Source organism: Cupressus sempervirens, chromosome 1 (genome assembly GCF_028749045.1).
Source record: "Cupressus sempervirens isolate cs-2001-9-10 chromosome 1, ASM2874904v1, whole genome shotgun sequence".
Classification (NCBI taxonomy): Eukaryota; Viridiplantae; Streptophyta; class Pinopsida; order Cupressales; family Cupressaceae; genus Cupressus; species Cupressus sempervirens.
The window spans coordinates 858,163,652-858,185,256 of NC_143118.1; the positions used below are offsets into that span (position 1 = coordinate 858,163,652).

The following is a 21,605-nucleotide window of genomic DNA, read 5'->3' on the forward strand; positions in this document are numbered from 1 at the left end:
TATGATCTGGTAATGAATGACGAACAGTTTTTCAATATATATACACACACGCACACGTGTGTGTGTGTGTGTGTGTGTGTGTGTGTGTGTGTGTGTGTGTGTATATATATATATATCAGTATATACTGTATATACTGGCAGACACACACACATATATATATATATCTACGAATGTATTCATAAATCTCATTCATGTATCTGACCATAGCTATCATACTTTAACAATTGTCTTAAGATTAATATACTATCAAAGTATATCATCGTTCATCATTGATATTCTTTATCGGTCACAAGACTCACAACTAATAAATGGGACAAGACTATGATTGGATTTATTATAGTAGTGCATCTAAAATTGATAGAATTTGTATTCAGACAGCGTGAAATTTCTCAATCCTTACTACTCAATCTCTTAAATAATAATTAATCTCAACCAAATTAATCTTCTCAAACTTTGAATAAAAATCAGTGGTTATAACTCATTGTTGCTTAGAAGTATTCAAATAATAGCGACAGAGGAAGAAAATCATATAGGAGTTGTTGAAAATTAATGACAGAAAATATTACTATTAAAAATGAAAAGGTGTGATTATAAATAGAAACTTTTAATATCGTATTAAAGAAACAGGCAAATGATAATAGTGTCTAGCAAATGCTGCATTGCCTAGTTAGATATAGATATCAATTAAAATCAATTATAGCAATTACTAGTAAAGATTATCCATAATGAAAAGATGCGATAATAATAATTATAATTGCAGAATATAACCAGTGATTAGATATTGTAATGAAGCGAGGTGTTAATGAAGGGATGTGAGACGTGACTGTTCAATCCAACAAACAAGGTATATTAAGGCACTGTCCCTCATTCGACAATTATGGGATACGGAGTTTGATATTACAAAATATATGGATTCTCTCATTCGCATGGGATCATAAAACATTTTAGACATTACAATGAGCGAATTAAATAGATATCATTAGTAAATAAAAGAAATCAGAAAGTATATATTGCTGGTAGCGATTCGAAGAATATTATGAATATTTTAAATAGGAATTCATCTTAAACCAAGGGAATATCAACAAAAAATGCTTGGAAATGAAAATAGAAAATGAACATTGATAGATAGATTTATTTAAACAAATCACTATTGTTGGTAAATTCTATATTGTAGCCGACAGGGAGAATTGTATCCAAAAGGGCGTGTGATGGTTGTTTACCCAACAGGGTAAAAGATACTTAACGCATGTAGTATAACAAGATATAACACAGAACAAATACTTTATTTATATACGCAAAATGCACATTACAATTATTCCAATGATGATGATGATCCAAAGTGCATTCCACACTGTGTACATATACGTTCCCGAAAGGGTGACTCAACAGTCATTATCCCTCCCAAAAGAAAAGTCATCTCCGGACGACAATACAACAAAACTCAAAATAAACAACTAATTACATCAACGTATAGATACTAAATAGAGGGATGCATCCTTGGTGTAGTGGCCGTTTGCGTCCTCAGTTTATTCAACTTTTTCCATAGCTTGTAGACTTGCTCCTTTCGAACTTTCAATTCCGCTTCGACCTCCATCTAAAGCTCTAAAGTTGATTGCATCATCCTAGCAATCTCTCCTAGCTCTTTCTCCTTTTCATCTGCTACTTGCTCCTTCTCTGCTGCTAACTATTCCTTTTCCGCTGCCAATCTCTGCAGCTGACTTTGTCTGTCTAACAGGGCTGCCCTCTGGGATTCCTAGGCTGCCCTCTCCATAGCTAACCTGGCAGTTGACTCCTCCCAAGCCCTCTCAGCTGCTACTTGATCTGCTTGGTTCCTCCGCAGAGTGTAATATGCTTCCTTGTGTATCTCCACTATCTTGTGAGTCAAAGCCTCCACTCGGCTCTCTATACCAGGACCTTTCATCGTGGTCCAATCCTGTTGCATCTCTGCAGTCTCCACACTCGGCCATCCCCGTTCCTCGAAACAGACTATAAAGGCAACCGGGCATCCTAATCTCATGAAGGATACTACTCCCTCCAGCTCCTTCGCTACTAAGTCCAAAGCCTGAATCTTTGTAGAGGCCACCACCTGGTGAGAATGTCTCTCATCCCTACTTCTGGTGCTATTGGATGTTGCTGTTGCACACCCATAGCCCTTTCTATTGCTTCTGCCATATGCTCAACAACACTATGGGCAGTCCCTCATCATGTGTCTCCTCCACCTCTTGTGTTTGCAAGGGGTTCTTCGAAACTGCTTCCCACGTGGGTGTTTGCAGGTACGCAACTCGAGCTACTGGGGTATGGTGGAACCTCGTACTTAGGTACGCACTCAACTTCTGGGTTCTGCTCTGTCTCGCTTAAGTGATGCTAACAATGCCATATCCACGGTGACCACTGCATCTAAACCTACTATGTCCAATCTAACACCCGACGCCCCCAAACCCTTGCTTGTTAGTACCTCCATTACCCCTATCTCCGTGTCCATCTCAGTATTAGGTACAAGTATCTCCTCTCCAGTCTTTGTAAAGCCTCACAAGCAGGCTCCATCGTTACCTCAAGAGCGACTATCTCCAATGGTGACAGATGTGCCTCTACTACTACCTCAGGAATAGCTCATGTCTCCATGGCGGGTTGTGTCGCAACCGAAATTGGTGTCATCACTACTGGTTGCCTGAGTTGACCGAAAGTCGGAATACCATGTATACTAACGGAAGTTAAATGCGCCATAGCTGAAAGTGCAGGCCGTGGGAATCTCAATGGTGTAGTTGTAATTACCTCTACCTCCTTGTCCTCTTCCTCTTCCCCATCGGTCCCACTTTCCTCTGAAGAGGTCTCCTCTTGACCACTGTTAGTGTTTCCATTGTTTGGCCTCGGTTGTTTCTGTCTGATGAACTTGGTGCCAAGTGTATCAAGATGTCTCCACTGCATAATCGGTGGTTCGCCTAACGTGAGTGGTCTCGGTTTGGCCTCTAGTGCATCATTGGGGATCATCTGCGTCATTGCCTCCAGGAATAGGCCAATGGCATAATGCATGTAGAATGCTTTGTGCTGTAATGTCATGTTGTAATGCCAACAATGCTGCCCAATCATATACCCTACTGTGCAGAATCTCGTTCATCATCGCTACATATGGAAATGAAATATCTGAGGCGCAACTAGAGCCTGTGAGGCTACTCTTCATTACATCCATCAGATAGCGCCAGTGACCTTCCTGCACATTAGATTTCTTCAACCCTCTACCCCTTGATGTGTCTAAAAGGGCTTCCTATTTTGCCTGCGTCAGGTCGCCACACACGAGCTGTATCAACTGAATCTTTACTTCCCGGCTCATCTTTTTAGGTTTACTTTCTATTTTCCTTCGGCCTTGAGCATGGCCAGGTATCTTGAATACTTGTGTGAAGTTAGCCAGTTTGAATGACACCACCAAGTTGCAACTAAGGTACTCAAATGTATTGGTTCAAGAGAACCTATCATACATTTCTATCATGATGCGTAGAAACCCTTCATAGTCTCTGATACAGAATACTGCCATTTGTATCACCCATTCCACGTGTGCTTTCCAAATGCTAGTCTTCACCTAATGGTTATTTGGTGTCTCTTGCCACCACTTCCGGCATTCTGCACCATTGAATCCTTTAAATGTAACACACTGCACTGTAGGAATATTTGTTGCAACTGACTATTTTGGTTGCCTTACTTTCTTCTTGCTTGGTCTTGTACTGGTTCCTTTTGCTACACGGACTCCGAATGGCAATGTCTTCATATTCCTGTTCATGGCTGAATCTTCGTCCAGTTTTCTTTTTTTAAGCTCTTTTGCCGGGTGAATGCATAACTGTCACTTTTTGTCATTTTGATGGATAGAGCACAAACTGTTAGGTTAGTTACCTCTTCGTACAATCTTGTTTCAGAGGCCTTCTCCTATTTTTAGCATCCTTACGGCCCTCCCTCTCTGCTTCTTCCTTGCCAACACTATCTGTTGTACAGCTTGCAACATTCTCTCCTTCAGAGATTGTACGACCCTTGCTTCCTGAAAAGTACGGCTCCTTCCTCCTGAATGCTCTTGTACGGCCTCTAAAGGGTGATTTGGTACGGCTGCTCTCTTTCAATGTATGGCTACAATTTGCCTTTCTCCTTCTGGAAGTTTGTACAGATGGTGATTTCTCCTAATATTTGAGATAACTCAAGGTCCGTACATTATATGGTGACTCTCCTCCTTAATCGTTGTATGACAAAACCAATGCGTGCCTACTAATGGTCGTATGGTTCTTATTCTTTCTCCAGTTTCTACTGTATAGAATGGCTCCGAGTTCTTCCGTATTTTGCCAATGTATATATGTCTCCTTGCGGTCGTACAACCTTCTTGATACCTTACAGGCTTCCCACTCTGGTTACTAATTCTATATAGACCTTACAACTTAGTTTTTTGATACCAATGTCATACAAGTTTGTTGTACGACCTCTTATTCTAAGGAATTTGACCGTACGACTGTACGGTGCACCTCCAGGTTCCTACAAATTTCCAGCCGTACGGTGTATTCTAGTATGTTCCCAGTGAGTTTTTACTTGATGTGCCATACTGCAATTACTCTCCCCTTCTTTGCCATATAGTGGGTTAGCACATTGCCTCCTGCATTCTTTTGAGTGCTAAATGATTATGGTCGTACAACTGCCGTACGGTTCAATACCTCCCCTTGTCTTTGTTGTCGTACGGTTTGTACAGTGTTGCTCTGCATGGTGTCTCCTGCAAGACTTTGATTGCCGTACGGTCTTAGTGATTTTGCCTACTTTTATCCTTTGTATGGACCATACACCGTATGGTGTTTGAACTTAGTCTTCTTCTGTATGGCCGTATTGTGGTGATTTTTCATATCTTAAAGATGTGTGATGTTTGCTTTCTAGGATCCCAAGGCTGTATAGTCCTTAATAATGTCTCTTCTTTCGCTTTTTGTATGGGGTCAATCTCCACCCTTTTTTTTTATGGGTCATACATTGGCTATTCCTTTCTTTAGTAGCCGTACGGTCCTTTTATTGCCTACACTTTTTAATTTCATAATCCTGTGTTTTTTTTTTAACTTCCGTACTCTTTTATAATATTACTCTAGTACCGTCTTTTATTATTTTATTACTTCTATGCCCGCACTCAGAAATTATGTTCAATTTTATATTTTATCTACATTTACTTATTTTACATGTATATATTATTTACTGTCGTTCTTCTCTCTCAATAGTTTGTCGGCAGGGGAACATTTCTTTCATGATATATTTTTAACTTCTTCTGGTTCACCTCATCTAGTACTTCTTTCCCATCAAGCGTCCATAGCGTGATTACCCCGTTATCGCCAACTTCTCGTATCTTGTATGGTTTGACCTATTTAACTTTGAACTTCCCTGGCCTGATCTCATCCCGTCCGTTATACTTCAAAACTAACTGACCCGGTTGAAACTTATTTAATTTTAAATGCTTATCATGCCATGCCTTCTGCCTGTTTTGTGTGACTTCCGTAGCGTACTATGCTTGCAGTCGTTGCTCGTCCAGTTTGTTCAGGTTGTACAATCTCTCCCTTAGGCTTTCCATGTCGCCCAACTTGTTCTCAATTGCTATCCTCAAACTCGGTACCATTAATTCTGTCGGCACCATTGCCTTCTATCCGTACATTAGCTGGAACAGAGTATGTCTGGTAGCTACTTTATATAAAGTATGGTACGCCCATAAGGTTGATGGTAGCTTCTGTTCTCAATCTTCTCCCTCAACTACACAGGATTTATAAATTACTCCGATCAGGATCTTGTTTGTGGCTTTGGCTTGTCCATTGGCTCTTGGATAGTACGAGCTTGACAATGAATGATAGATTTTAAATTTAGTAGGGAGCAATCCGATAACATGATTAACAAAGTGTCCTCCTCAGTCACCTGTCAACTGCAATAGTATCACGAACTTGGTGATGATTTGCTCATAAATAAATCTTGCTGTGCTCACCGCCAAGTTATCCGGTAGTGCGTGTGCCTCCACCCACTTAGTCAGGTATTCTATCGCCACCACGATGTATTGACACCTTCTGGTTTTGCTTACCTTCAAAGGTTCAACAAAGTCCAATGCCCATCTTTCAAAAAGCTCTTGTGCGTGCGAAGGATTCAGAGGCATGAAGTCCCTCTTCAATGGTTTCCCAGCTCGCTGACATGTGTCGCATGCAACGACCCACTCTTTAGCGTCGTTGTGTACGGTTGGCCACCATAATCTTGCTAGCATTATCTTTTGTGTAGTTGTGTCTAGCCCCACATGTCCTGCCGATCCTTCATGTGCTTCCTTTAGTACCTTTGGAATTTCCTCCCCTAGGACTCACCGCCTTAGAATCTAATTAGGTCCCATTTTGTATAGTAGCCCGTTGATTAACTGAAACGTCTGGCTTCTTAGCACCAATTTCCTTCTCTCATTTGGTGGCATCTCACTAGGAAACTATCCCGTTGGTAGATATTCCCCGATACGTGCATACCAGGATGGTAGTACTGTAATGTGAAATAGCTATGCGTCGCGAAAATCATCATTAACTCCCTCTAGTGGCTCCTCCGATTTTATTCTCAACAAATGGTCTGCACTTACATGACTTTTCCTTGGCCGCACCACGATCTTAAATGTGAACTCCTGCAATAATAATAACCATCGACTTATCCTTGAATAATCGACTTATTTACCAGATATAGCAGTGCTTGATGATCTACATAGAATACAAATGGCGTCACCAACAAATAGTGTTTGAATTTTTGTACTGTGTACACCATCCCTAGTGCCTCTCACTCCATTGTACTATAGTTTTTCTCTGCCTTAGATAGTAATCTACTTGCAAAATACATCGGATGGTCCAGCCCATGGTCACTTGTTTGCGCTAGTGTTGGTCCAATGGCATAATTCGATGCATCTACATGAACATGAAATTCTTTGTCTCAGTTCGAATAGGCTAGAATCGGTGCCGTGACCAACCTTTTTTTCAATCCTTTGAAAGCTTCGTTCTGTTTAGCTTCCCATTTGTAAGGTTCACCCTTGCAGGTGAGTTTGTCCAGCGGGAAGGAAACCTTTACAAAGTTCTTAATAAATCTCCGGTAATATCCAGTGTGCCCTAGAAATGACTTTACTTGAAATACATCCATCGATGGTGGCATCTCCAAGACTATGTGTTCGAGCAACTTTCTCTGTAGCACCATGAATCTGCACTTTTTCGGATTTAGTGCCAATCTTGCTCATCTGCACCTCTCCATGCATTCTCTGAGCGCTGTCATGTGTTTCTCTTCTATGCTAGAGATTGACTAGTCATCTAGGAATGCTTTAAAACTTCCGACAGAAATTTTATCAAATGTGTAGGATAATCCTCTGGAACGTCGCCCTAGCATTGGACAGTCCGAACGACATCCTGTTGTAGGTGTATACTCCATCTTCCACAATGAATGTTGTTTTAATTTGTCTTCTTTAGTGATGGATATTTGATTATACCCCAAGAATCCATCCATGAATGAATAAATCTCGTGCCCCGCCACTTCCTCCAGAATGCTATTCGTGAATGGTATTGGAAATGGATCTTTAATTGTTACTGCGTTTAGGCATCAAAAGTCTACGCATATTCTTATTTGCGTGGTGTCCTTTTTCAGAGATATCATGATCACTGATATCCACTCCCTCGTCTGCACTTTAAAAATAATTCCTGCTTCCAGCATCTGATAGATATCTTCCGTGACTCGTGCCACATAGTTTTTATTCATTCAGAATGACCGCTTCCATACGGGTATTGCATCTTCAATCAATGGTATCCAATGGACACATGACTCTGTTGGCACTCCTTTTAAGTCTTTATACGTCCAGGCGAAGACGTCTTTGTACTCCATAAATATTTTGAACGTTGCTGCCTTCAAAATTGGGTCCCAATCATCTCCTACAAGAATATTTTTTGGATTCACCTCATGTCCCAAGTTCATTGTTTTCACCGTAGGCTCTTCATAATTCATCGGTCTATCTTTACTGAACGTATGGGCCGATGTCTCGTCCACCTACGCTTCTCCGTCCTTTATTTCACTATACTCCTTTGGAAACTCGTTTCCTTCTTTTTCTTCTTCGACACCCAACATGTTGTAGCTCGGAAAGAGCTCGTAATCCTCCATCTGCCAGTGTAGTACTCTGTTCACTGAGTCTAGGTCGTCATCAGTCGACCCTCCTTCTAATCTCAATACTACTTCGTCTGGTTCCATTCTCTTCTTTCCTTCATCATTACTCTTGCCTTCACTTTTTGATTTTGATGATGCTGCCTCTTCCCCTACCATTTGTGTATGTAAGTCAATTATGAATCTTCTGCCTCTGCATTCCATGGATAGGGTGTTTCGTTTCTAGTCATGTTTTACTTTTGCCTGCACCAACCAACCCCATCCAAGGATATCGTCATACCCCTTTCTTTTCAGTGGAACGACCACAAAATCTAATAAGAATGGTTGTGTTCCAATAGTTATTGGTTGTCCCATCGAGGTTCCCAACGGTTTGATCCCGTGCTGATCTGCCGTGAGTAACTGGAATTAGGTGGCCATTGTGTGGGTTGTCCTAACTTTTTCCATATATCTTTTGGTAGCACTTTCACGCCTAACCCTCCGTCCACAATTGTGACTATCAGTATAGTTCCTAGAATACTCATCTCGACTACTACTAGATGCCTTCCTGTCATAAGTGCCAGTAGCATTGGGTCTGCTGCCATCATTTCACTATCGTCCCTTCCTATTTCCTTTGTCGCTTTCGGAAGCGGTGTCATATTCAGAATGACCATCCACAACTATGGCATTGCGAGAAGGTCATTCAATTTAATAGGGACTTCCATTTGCATTAGCTGCTTTATCATGTTTTGTTTAGCTAAGTTCCTTTTCGAGGTATAGGCAGTGTCTTTTACTTGCAACTTTTCATTTTTCATCTGTTTTTCTACCTCTGTTCGTGCTTGTTGTAACTTCTCCTTTTCTTCTTCTGCATTAGGGTATTTCGCCTGCTTAACTTGCTCACGTGTAATGACTAGCACCTTCTCATCACATGCTCCAATACTTGGCAAATTTACCCCCTGCTTCGAGCATTTTGAATCTTTGTGGTCTCCCGGACCACACCATTTGCATAATAGTTGTAGCGTCTCCTTCGTGGTACAATCTCTGGCGAAGTGACCCCAGAGATTGCATGCATGACATTGTATCATTGGCCGTCCACTCGCATCGTACTGTATCTGACTTTGGCCTCCATTATTATTATTGTTATTATTGCCACCCCTTTTGTGTCGATTATTGTTGCGATATCCTACTGAAGATGCATTGTTGTTTGTGTTTGTTTCGGTGGACGCTTCTTGCATCAGTAATACTTGCTGGTGTCTTTTTGACTTCATGTTAAATGGGCACTCCTTTTTGGATTGTCCTGCAACCTGACAAATATCACATAATTGTTTCTTTGGGCATGAGCCCTTTGTGTGGCCATCCTCTTTATAGTCTGTGCACCACAATTCTCCCTTCACTGAGTCCAGATTTTTTTTCAAATTCTTAAATTCTTTTATCATTCATCATTGTTTGAATTCGACGATTTATGCTTCTTCTTACTTGTCTTCTGTTCGCTTTCTAGATCTATTGCGCGATTATACGCATCTACGTATGATGTTGGTGGTACAATCTTCATCTTCTTTTTTAGAGTTGGGTGTAGCCCCTCAACAAACCATCATTTCTTCAATCTGTCAACTGGTTGACTTTCCATCTTCCCAACCTGCTCTTTCAGTTGTTTTGCATAGGCACAGATTGTTTCGTTCTTTCCTTGCTTGGTGTTGTATATCTCTGCTACAATTTCATCATCGTCCCATACTAGTCATAACTTTGCTATGAACTCCTTTTTGACATCCGCCTATGTAGTCAATTTTTGAGGGTCAACATCCGCAAACCAATCAATTGCCACACCCCACAAGGTCGCTAGAAACTGCTGAACCCAATCATCCTCGTCCATTACATCATTTGCTGTCCATATTGTTTCACACGTCTTGTAGTGTCTAATCGGATTTGTCATTCCGTCACCATTAAACTTCAGCAATTTGTCCTTGGGTCTTGCCATTGCTACTTTCTTTTGATTCTACGATACCTGCTGTGTACCCGCACTGTTCTGCACACCTGCTCTATTATGTACATCCGTGTTGCTTCGGACAGCTGTCCTACTTCCAACAACTGCATTACTTGGTGAAAGAAGATCTTCCTCAAGCGAAGTTGTTTGATTCTCCGCCTGTATCTGTTTGTCGCGTGTATTGGGAACGAAGAGTTCACTCTACGCTCGTACTTCCTCAACACTTTGCGCTGTGCAAGTTGCTTCCCTTCCGATCAGATGCTCTACACTCGGCGTATATAGGTTCAAGAATTCCTTCCTTCTTTCTTCCACCAAATTCAATCGCTATCAAGTCTCTTCCAACAATTCCTCGACACTCCTCGGCCTGCTAGGTTAATGCACTCCCTTCGTTTGTGCCCCTTCACCCCCTTGGTGTACATCGGCAATCTTTTGAAGCTTCTGTTTGTGCTCCGCCTGTTGTGCTAAAGTTAAAACTTCGTGTTGTACGTATTTCATCCTTATCTTTTATCTTGTTCCTGTCCTTGTTAAGCAAATTGGGCATTAATTTTCATTTCCTTCGTCCCAGGTTCTGTATGCTTAAAATGTGAGCACACTTCTATTTGTCATTATATCCAAGATTACTCAAGAATGAGCTCTTGAATAGTGGCTCATAGCTCTCTATTCATGGAGTGTAAGGGTTTCTAATGGAGACCCTCAATTTGACCTAGTTTGTGCCCATGAAAGTACACCATAAAATGAGAGATTCAAAGATCCAATATGCATGCAAATGGAGATGAAAGTTAATCTATATGATAACAATGCAAAACAATGCAAGATCTAATCTATGAAAGCAAGATCTAAGCTAATATGAAAATGCAAAGATGGATCATGATGATAGAAGCCATAGATGCATGAGAGAAGAAGACAAGAAGATAGAAGTTCTCCACAAAAAGCTTTAGTATTCAAACTCCTTCAAAAACTGCTTTCCAAACCTGCAACATAACAATAGCCTAGAGTATGTGTATGTAAAATGAGGAGAGGGCTCTCCCTTATAAAGAAGATTGGAGAATCAAGATTAAGAGGCAAAAAGGTTTAATCAAGGGTGAAGAAAGAATGATCCGTGTGAAATAAAGATCCACCAATGAGAAAATAGGAAAATAATTAAATAGAATCCCACTTAGAAATATGTGCATTTAAGTGTAGAGGAATTTTTAATTTTTATTTATTTTATTTCCTCTTTAAGTCGGGATTTATTTAATTAAAAGGGAGCAAGTTCTTTTAATTAAATAGGAAATATCTAATTAAATTAAAAGAGGGGTTTTCCTCTTTATTAATTAAATGTGGATGAATTATTTAATTAAAAGAGAGGTTTTCTTTTAATTAAATGGGGACTTATTTTATTTAATTAAAAGATAGATTTTCTTTTAATTAAATAAGACTTAGGATAAAATGATCAACCTTAGAAAATAAATAATCAAATTTGATCAAAGAAGTTGATTTGAATTGATTTAATAAAATATTGCAAACCATTGATTCAGGAAATTAATAAATTGATAAATTGAATAATGGAGCCCATAGTTTGGGTGACCATTTTAGGGTGCATATAGGTTCGACTGGCAATGGCTCCAAATGTTTACTGTACAGGGTAAAAAATACTTAATGCATGTAGCATAACAAGATATAACACAGAACAAATACTTTATTTATATATGCAATATGCACATTACAATTATTCCAATGATGATGATGATCCAAAGTCCATTCCACACGGTGTACATATGCCTTCCTGAAGGGGTGACTCAACTGTCACGTGCTTGTTCAGATACAATTCTAGTTGTCGGCTATATAGAATTTACCAACAACAGTTGAGTCACCTCTTCGGGAAAGTATATGTACATTGTCCGGAAGGGACTATTGAACATCATCATAATCATATTGTAAGCATTGGAGTGCATATTGCGTATATGAATAAAGTATTTATTCTGTTTTATATCTTACTGTACTACATGCTATAAGTATCCTTTTACCCTATACGGTAAGTCATACCAACATTCCATGTCCCATATTGGATAATTTACTTTCAAAGTGACTATTATTAGGTCCATACGATTACTTGGCATTCCAACTAATACTCAAAACAGTTCCATATTTTTCAAATTCAATATTTCACCTTTAGTGAGATTACTTCCATTGACAATACTAATTGGATTAAGATAATATTCAGCGACCACTCATTATTAAGGAGGTCTTGGTTGCCAACTTCAGATTGAAAATACCTATATAGATACCAGAAATATGCTTGTTGAGACATTGATATCCACATTATTATATTAGGGACTCTAGTAGCACATTAAGAGTCATTCCTCCTTTGGCATTGATACATACTTCTCCAAAAGGATATTAACTTTATATTACACTCAGAAGATAACGAAGCCTCTAGTAATTTAATTTTAAAGAAATCAGTCCTAAATACCTTAAGGATCTGACAGGGGACATTACATAAGTGTTGATTTGAATTTGGAGCATAAAAATGCCTAAAGGTCTTATGCCTATTAGGTGTTACCTAGGAAGTAGCCACCAGGTGGTGTCATGTACACTCCCCCTAAATGACACCACCTTAAAGCCAATCATTGAACAAAGCTTTTAGTAAGTGTTGGCTAATATTCTAATCTCTCTTTTATAATAACATTCTTTTACTTAAATAGAACTGGAGAAATCTTTACTGATGGTATATACTTCCACTTGAGTCAGGTGCCCATGATCTTCATTGTGGTTTTATGGTGGAGCTGGAGAGATCTTTTAAGATGGAATTCTTTTACTTTAGTGAGGTTTCCATGATCTTCAATCTTCTTTTATATCTTTAGAAATATTAAAATTACTTCAGGTAAGATGGTATTTTTACATGTATCCATTCAAACACTTTCATAAATCTTCAAGCCATATTTCTTCTTCAAGAGAAAATTTTGTATTTCACAAGTTGATTGAAAGAACAATAGAAGTAGCCTTTTATAAAACTGCTGCACCATGATGACTGCGATATATGTTTTGAATGCATAATCTAAAATACAATCAACAATATAGTCAGTAACATAGTAATCAATTACAATGGATTCTTGTTGCGAATAAAAAATATGATATTATGCATTTGTCATTTTCCAATGATCATATATTATTCCTCATAAATTTGGACCATAGTCCAATGATTAGTGGCAAGGAGATCAACATATATTTTCACGAAAATAAGCAAGAATAATTTGCCACATTTCTTTCCAAAAATAAAATAGTCAAACTACTAACCATATACTACTGATCTATAAAAAAAACTAAAGCAATGGGTAAGATATCCTTTCTAAGTTTGCTTCCCCTTCAGTTTATAAGGCAATAGCGACCCATTTTGAGGACGTGAATTATACCAAAGAAATTTAGATTTTTCTTTTACAGGAAATATTGATTTTCTTATATAGTTGCAAAAATGTCATCTTCTGACTTACAATAAAATAAGAAGGAAGAGTTTCCTTATGTAACTTCCATCAAATCTCATCAATATTATCATAATGTTTAATACTCATAAATATGCTAATTTTATCTTACCTTTTTTGTTTGGTTTTTGATGTAGTTTGATATATAGTGCATTTCTATTAACGGATCCAGATGAAAACTTTTAGGCAATTTTGTTTTCTCCTTGCTCAAAAGTTATGGCATGGAAACCTAAGCTTTATAAAAAATATTAGTTTAAGTATATCACCCACTCACAAAAAAAGAAATTTAGTTGCAAAAATGCTTTATAATTTTTGATGTAACTCCATTTTTTCCTTATCTTTTGATTCTCCTTGACATATTTGTGTTTTAGTAACAAGCTCATGAACTTGACCATTTTGATTCAACAAGAATGATAATTCTATTAAACAAATGATGACCTCTAAAGATGGTTGTGAAAACCATCTATATATCAAATTGCTATATGGTATTATATCAAATTTTGTACATAAAAAATGGTGATATCTAGTTATAGGTACGAGGCATAGAAGAGTACTCTTTGAATATATATTTCCCAACTCCTCAAAACTTTGATATTGTTTACTTAAATGGATTCTTGTACTTCCTAAATGGTGTGAGATAATAATAGACAAATATGTATGTCATATTGTGAGAGCATAAGTATTCATATTACCTTATATTATTAGTGAAAGAGGTGTGACAGTATCATGGATAATAAACAATGTGAAAAAATTATAGTAGATGTCTTAGGATGACTTAGCAAGTATATCGACTTTTTGTATGAATTTTGTGTACATATTGGTGAGCACACATGAGTTTTTAAAGCCTTGTAACTTAGCCAGTCATAAGAGGGCTTGCCACCTTCTGATCACCACTTCATAATGGTTTTGTCACATAGAAGCCGGAGTTCTAGTTTTTAACTTGATTACCTATACTTCTACCTTTGGCAGACACTTATGAATTAATTGCTAGGGAAAAGGTTACTTCTAGATGGTCCACTTTTTGTGAAGTCTTGTGGATCTCATAGGCCATATCCAAGGAATTAGTGCAGCTATCTTCTTATGAATGATGAATAAATTACTTATAGGCTTATGTGCTTATTGCTGTTCTTACATGGTGCTGATCCTTTCATTATTTATCCTTTCCCTCCATTGCTTTTATCATTTGCTACTTTCTCATGATTGCATACTCCTTAAAAATCATCAGTTGGAAAGACCAAAGACAAGATGATCCTCACAATCTGAGTTGTTAAACAACCCACTTATTCTTGATGTAAATTTTAGGATTTAACATCAATTGACTAATAGGATAAAGCCTTAAAATGGAATCTTTAAGGGTATCTATAAGAAGCATCAGCAAAAATGGGAAAGTGGAAAAATGGTTTAAGTCATGGAAGTCACATGTCTTGCTATTTTTTGCCTATGAAAGATATCTTCAGCATGCACCTTTCATGGTTAGATCACCAAAAATTTCTGCCACTCAACATATAGCTGGGTATTGAATATGTTTTATTCACATTTGCCTGAGGTGCACTTTTACGGTAGCTGAACCACATTGTAGTTCTGCCTAAGGTCTGGAATGTAGCATAATTGTCTAGCAACCCAACCTCAAATAAGAAGTTAATATCTCTACCTTGAAATTTGTAACAAAGTTCCTCTTGAAAATATCATAAAAGTAGCAACACTGTGTAAAAAACTTGCTTCACCATTGGCACACATTTGTAGCAACATTATCACTCAAAATTTCCATAGTGAAATCTGCAATTGCCATGGTCACTTGAAATCTCTGCTTGGAACACAATTATTTTGGTTCAAACATCTAAGATCTCTGCCTAGGCAAAAAGGGTTGCAATGGTAAGCTTCACACACAACCAGCTGGATTCAGCTGCCTTACTTTTACACTCCACGGTCAACTCATCTGAAATCTTCACCCAACAAAGAATTAGGGAAGGTACTCAAATACTAAACCTATGTTTAGTTTCCTTGTGGATATTCCTAAGGAGGTCCATCAGCAATAAATTGGCCAAAATGGCATTAAACAAATGAGAAATAGAAGACAACTGGCTACTTTTATGTTCTTTTAGGTGTTAACTGGCTTTTAATTGTTTTGTTCATTAGAAATTATTTAACAATAAAAAGATTTACATGGGCATTTTGATAAGAGTGACTTGCAAAGGTGTTTATAATATGGTTTATTTTGCATCAGTAGATGTGAAAACATCAATTCTATAATCTTTCTATGTTACTTGTACAGAATTAATATCCGTATTTCAGACCTTCCTCCATATTTGCTGCAGGTAAATCCATCCGATGTTATCATATTAGAGGGAATTCTGGTTTTTCATGATCTACGACTCTGTAAATTAATGAACATGAAGATCTTTGTTGACACAGGTTTTACTTTTCCCCCCAATGATTAATTGGTTATATGTACTGTGGAAACATATAGATCACTTTGATTTTGCAGATCAAATAACTTTAAAAGCAATATTTAGTTAATCCAAGTGCTTATCTGTTTCCTTGGAAAAGGGTGTATGGTGTTCCTAAAGGTTACAGTTTATAGTTTTCAAAGCATAGAACTAAATTTTGTAATTTAAATTATTATATGTATGCCTATAAAGTTTGAGAGATGCATGGTCAGGATTTTGTGGTATTCAGTACAATGGAATTGTGTAGTACAACATGTTCTCTTGAACTTTATAGGCTTTTGTGACTTGGATGGGATTGCTATCCAAAGATGTGAACTTAGATTTTGCTACATTTATCTGAAAAGTAGCGGTTATGTCATGCCCATTGAGTAGGAATTGATAGTGAAATGTGAGATAGGGATGCGTATCAGAACATAATTTTCAAAAAGATATTGGAGATGGAAAAGATTAAAAATATTTATATATATTATAGATTTAGGAGTAATAGCATACAATGTATATGCATTTCTAATTAATGTAAAATGTTAAATACTAAAAATAAAAAGATGAATCATCTAGAAAAGGAAGATATAGATTGATAGATGAATGCCATTATATTAAAGACTTGGTAAGTGGATTCAGGATAACCGTATTCTTAATCAATTGATGACTCTTCTATATTTTCAATCAACTAATAAAATTTCTTTTTTGAGTGTTTGTCATGTTCATCTATCAAAGTATAACATATAAAATGTTGAATGCTATGGTGCTTATTGAGGTTGAATTTATGTTTTGTTCCATTCTTGCAGGGTTTTTTGTTGTTAAGGTTGATGTAAAGTTGTCCAAGAAAAAGCGATCTAACTAATAAGAAAAGGTTGTCAATGATCAAGAGCTCTCCAAGTTGATGATTACCTGGGGAAAGGACCAAATGTTTTAGCCAAACGTTTAAGACATGGTCGAAATAGTAACATGGATCATGTGATTCTTGGCATTGCGTAAGTGGCAAGAAATTGTTGGAGAATGCTTTGCAAGCTACTTTGAATGTGTAAATGGTTAATAGGATCCAGGAGTGCTTTCAATATTTATCAATCCTTTCAAGTGTCACCTCCAAAATTCCTTGTCTATTTAAATTAACTTTAACTGGGAAGGTGACAACAAGGCATTGTTGGTTGTTGCTGTCTAAGTTAACTGGTATATATGACAGAAAAGTTCTCCTAGAGTGCTTAGATAAAGTATTATATGATAGATAGGGCCAATGAGTGCTTTTTTGACTAATTCTACCAAGTTAAATAGTGAAGACCTTAGAAAAGTGCTCATACAAATAATATAGTACATTTATGTGACAATTTCATTAAGTGTGCCTAGATATTTTATGATAAACCTCAAGTTGCATTGACTCTATAAAGGCATGCCCAACATGTTTTTAGTAGCCAAGGTTCCTACACTATTCCTCCATTCCGTTTTGGAACATAAGGTGAAATCAAACACATATAGAGAACACTCTTACTTATATTGAAAGGGTCCATTGGTTAACATTCCAACTTGATCCACTCATAGTAGAGTAGGAACATTCAAAGGCATAATCTGGACAGTAGGGTTGATTCATGTAATAACCCTGTTCGGTTATGCTTCTAGCAATACTACTTATTCAAATATTTGACATTTCAACAAACACTTGGCAGACAACTCAATTATCACTGAATATATGGCATTTAAAATTCCAAAACATGGTATTGGAAAATACAACAATTGTTCACAAATTAATTTGACCTTAGCCTTATACATTGCTCAAATAAATATCAAGCACTAGTATATAAATCTGCTATGTGAATTTGCACATTTAAATCTGAAACAACAAATTCTGAATTTATTCATCAACTTAGTATGCTTCAGAAAATTCCCGCTTGCAATCACATAAAGATTTTATCACCAAAAAAACCACACACGTCCAGCCTTGAGAAATCCAAATCAGAAATTACTAGAAATTAGAGATATAAATTACCAAACTCTCCAAGATAGAATTGCCCTCTCAGCCACAATCAATATAGTAAGAGAAGACACTGAATTATTCCAACCAATAATCGCTCCTCAGCCACAGAGAATACAGTAGAGAAGATTCAACCAATATCCCAAAATATAATTTGTAAGTAACCCTAAGCTGGCTATAGCTTGGAAACACACCAATTTTCTACGCTAGGTAGTTGTTTGACATTTTGTCAAACACTTTGCAAGCAAGCATTTGATTTCACCAATTAGGCTCTTCTTAGAATTTGCTTAATACTAGTTATTTTTCCTTATGATTTTCAATAAGATTCCCAACTGAAGGTAGTGCTGAAATATGCAAAAGTCTATTGACTGGTGAACAATTTAAAGTTGTAACCCTTCATTCAATTAAAATTCACATGCACAATCCAACTGAGCTCAATATCAACATAGTGATTAATTGCAATTGATGTTTCTGATTACAATCTAATAAATATAACAATAACAATTGAATTGCAAGACCTGAGAAATGTATTGACATTGTAAAAATGAAAATGCCAAATTTGTAGGGAATTACTAAGGCGCCCAGACAGATTACACACCTCTGTAAATTGCTTACTAACCACCATGCAATGTCACCGATAAACCTGCCCATGTGCCACAAGTTCTAACTCCAACAGCAAATTTTATCTGACAGGAAAATGCTGATGTAAACTCCCAGCTCAAGATGTTAAGCAAGTAAATAAAAACTTGACCTAATCACTTGATGATAACTGGTAAATCAAATGCCCAAATTCTGATGCAAACAGTAGATGAATTGCAGACTTGAATCGCCTAGGGTTTGCAGGCAAGAGGTATGTCAAAACACAGATTGTTGGATGCCAGATTTCTGAGGAAATGCCAGCACCAATATGCACAGGACTGGGCAGTCGTATAGCAGAAATAAATTACAATCTTTCCTTCTTATATAAGTGCTGGTATGTCCAATCAGATAAACTCCCAGTAACAAGAGACTTTGATGTGCAATGACTGCCACAAATGGCTAAGTAAGGAAATGACAAGATGCTCACCAATAATGCTCAGACTTATGGGAATCTTCAGCACTAATTCTCTGACTAATACCCCTGATTTGTAGAGTTCAATAGCACCTTGTAACCAGGTGATTGTTGCCAATAATCTGGAACCCTTATGCTCAGAATCTCCAATACACAAGATACACAATCACCAACTCCCAGCCCAAATAATAAATTACCAGACTGAAGTTTCCGACCCCTCTAGCATTAATTAGCTTCTCAGCAACAAATTTCTTCCAAAGCAACAGTTGTACAAAAATGGAAGACTCAAATTCAAACTAGAACAAATCTCAGAAATTAATCTACAATACCTCAGTTGTAGATTAGATGTTTCCTCAAGACCAAACCCTTATACTTCAGCAAGGGCCACAAAATTTCAGAACTCAGAAAAGCCACTAAGGCAACAAAAGCATATAAATATTCAAGTGTGCTTTTCCCAATGAAATGAGCCCTCATTTATAAGCTTTCGTTGGCAAAAGTTTCCATAAGACTCTACTGCAGAAAACGTGGAAGTTTCCCAAAAGAACTCAACACTAGAAACTTTCCAACTTGTTTTTTCAAAATATCTCTTAAAGTCATTATTATAATAATATAAACATTATTATAATAATGCAACTCAATGAATAATAAATAAATCAGAGCTCATGCAATTATAACCTGATTAACCGTAGGTGACAACCAACTGCCAAGCCACCCACTACACTGCCAAAAATAGCAACTACTAAAAATAGACTTACTAAAAATAGTAAATCCATAACTAAGACCCCCAAAATGCCTTGTCAGCTCACGAGGGTCGCAATGATGAGCTAACTCTATCAATCGCACAGACTGGCCAAAAACGGGGACATTACATAATTTAATCACTATACTTCAGCAGTGATTCAAAACAATTCTCAAAAACTAATTACAAGACCTCATCTGTGAATTAAAACCCCTTATACTTCAGCAAGGGCATCAAAATTCAGCACTCAGGAAAAGCTATAAAGACAACAAAGCAAAAAAATATCCAAGCATGCTTTTCTCAACAAATGGGCTTGTATTTATAACCTTCGAATTCCTTTTTGTTGCCAAAATGTAACTTCACTCAAGAAGCTGCACCGCACAACATTAATTAGAAGCTTTCTTTAGATTCTCTCACTTGACTTGGCTTAACTAATTAATAAATGACACTTTTCACTGATAACTCAACTCTCAACTTAAGTGAAATTATAAAGTTAAATTATAACTTTATAATAAGCCATTTAATAATTATTAATAATTTGGCCACTAAAAATATAATCTCCCAAAATATTCATCATTTAAATATGCCTTTTGAAATAGGAGTCACACCTATTATTTCTCCATGTGACCAAATGCACTTTCAAAAAATAGAAAGGGTCCATCTTGATTACCACCAATTTACCAGAAATAGTTAGTACACAAAACTAAGCCCAAACGAAGTCCAATCTAAGCCAAACAAAGACCAACCTGTAGCTTACTGAATTGTGGAGAAGACAAGACCCTCCCAAGCCAAGCCACTGCCTCAGAAGACCCTCTATCCACAATAATTAGCCTACGAGGATCACAATAATAGGCTAATCCCTAAAACTCCAATGCTGGTAAAAATGAGGACATTGCAATTCATTATTTGACAGTTGTGATATCCCCTTTTATGATAGGATGTAACAATAATAACAATAAAAATTCTAATAAAAATAAGTGATAATAGAATATTCTAAAGAAACAAAACATGGTACAGATATCCTAAATAAAGAGATTGTGAGCATAAAAATCAGTATATTAATTTGTATGAGATAAAGTTAGTGAATAGCAATGTTGATCAATGGATTGAAGAAGGCATATACAATAATGAACAGTAATGACATCAATTTAGAAATCCTCTTGATAAATATTGATGCACAAAATAATTACTAACAATAGGAACCAATATATATTATATCGATCATTGAGTAGGCATCAACCATCGTGGGTTGTTTGAAGAGGAAGCATTGATATAATCCTTTGGTGGAAATCTTAAAGAATTTAACACAAAATTATTTGATGTCTATTTTCTGAAATTCATTAATGGCTGAAAGTCATTAGGAGTTGACAAAAAGATCATTTGAGGAAGAAATCAGATTTGGGTTTTGGGAGGAATATCCTAATATCTAAAGACGTGGCATGCAATACTGGCGAGACCTGATCTTTTTAGCGGGATGTATATTTCAAACTATATTTTGTAAATCTTTTATGAATAAAGGACTACGAAATAAGCTTTAATGTATATATGTAAAGGCCCCGTTTTAGCTCACCTTAGAATTAGCCTATTACTGGCCTTCGTAGGATATTTAGTTGGTTAGAAGCATAGTTGTAGGACTCTGTGAGTTAGGTATGTAGAGTCTTTTGGGCTTTGCCAACTAACTCGGTAGAGTCCTAACAAGTCGATCCAAGACTTGTAGAGTCCAAAGACTGTGTTGACTTGGCGACTCTTGTTAGCAGAACTCTATCACAAGTTACAACCAACCAATGCAAAACACAAAAAAATTACATTCTTTTACAAATATATTAGGGATGGGAGATGCTCTC

At 37.0% G+C, this 21,605-nt stretch overlaps 1 protein-coding gene across 1 annotated transcript in view; it reads left to right on the top strand.

Moving 5' to 3' along the window:
* Positions 1-21,605, top strand: part of LOC149580544 (uridine kinase-like protein 4) — a 390,089-nt gene that overhangs the window by 144,942 nt on the left and 223,542 nt on the right. The window contains exon 7 of the mRNA XM_089791783.1: positions 15,874-15,970. Within this exon, the coding sequence (XP_089647909.1) occupies positions 15,874-15,970 (97 nt within the window). The remainder of the gene's footprint in view (positions 1-15,873; positions 15,971-21,605) is intronic.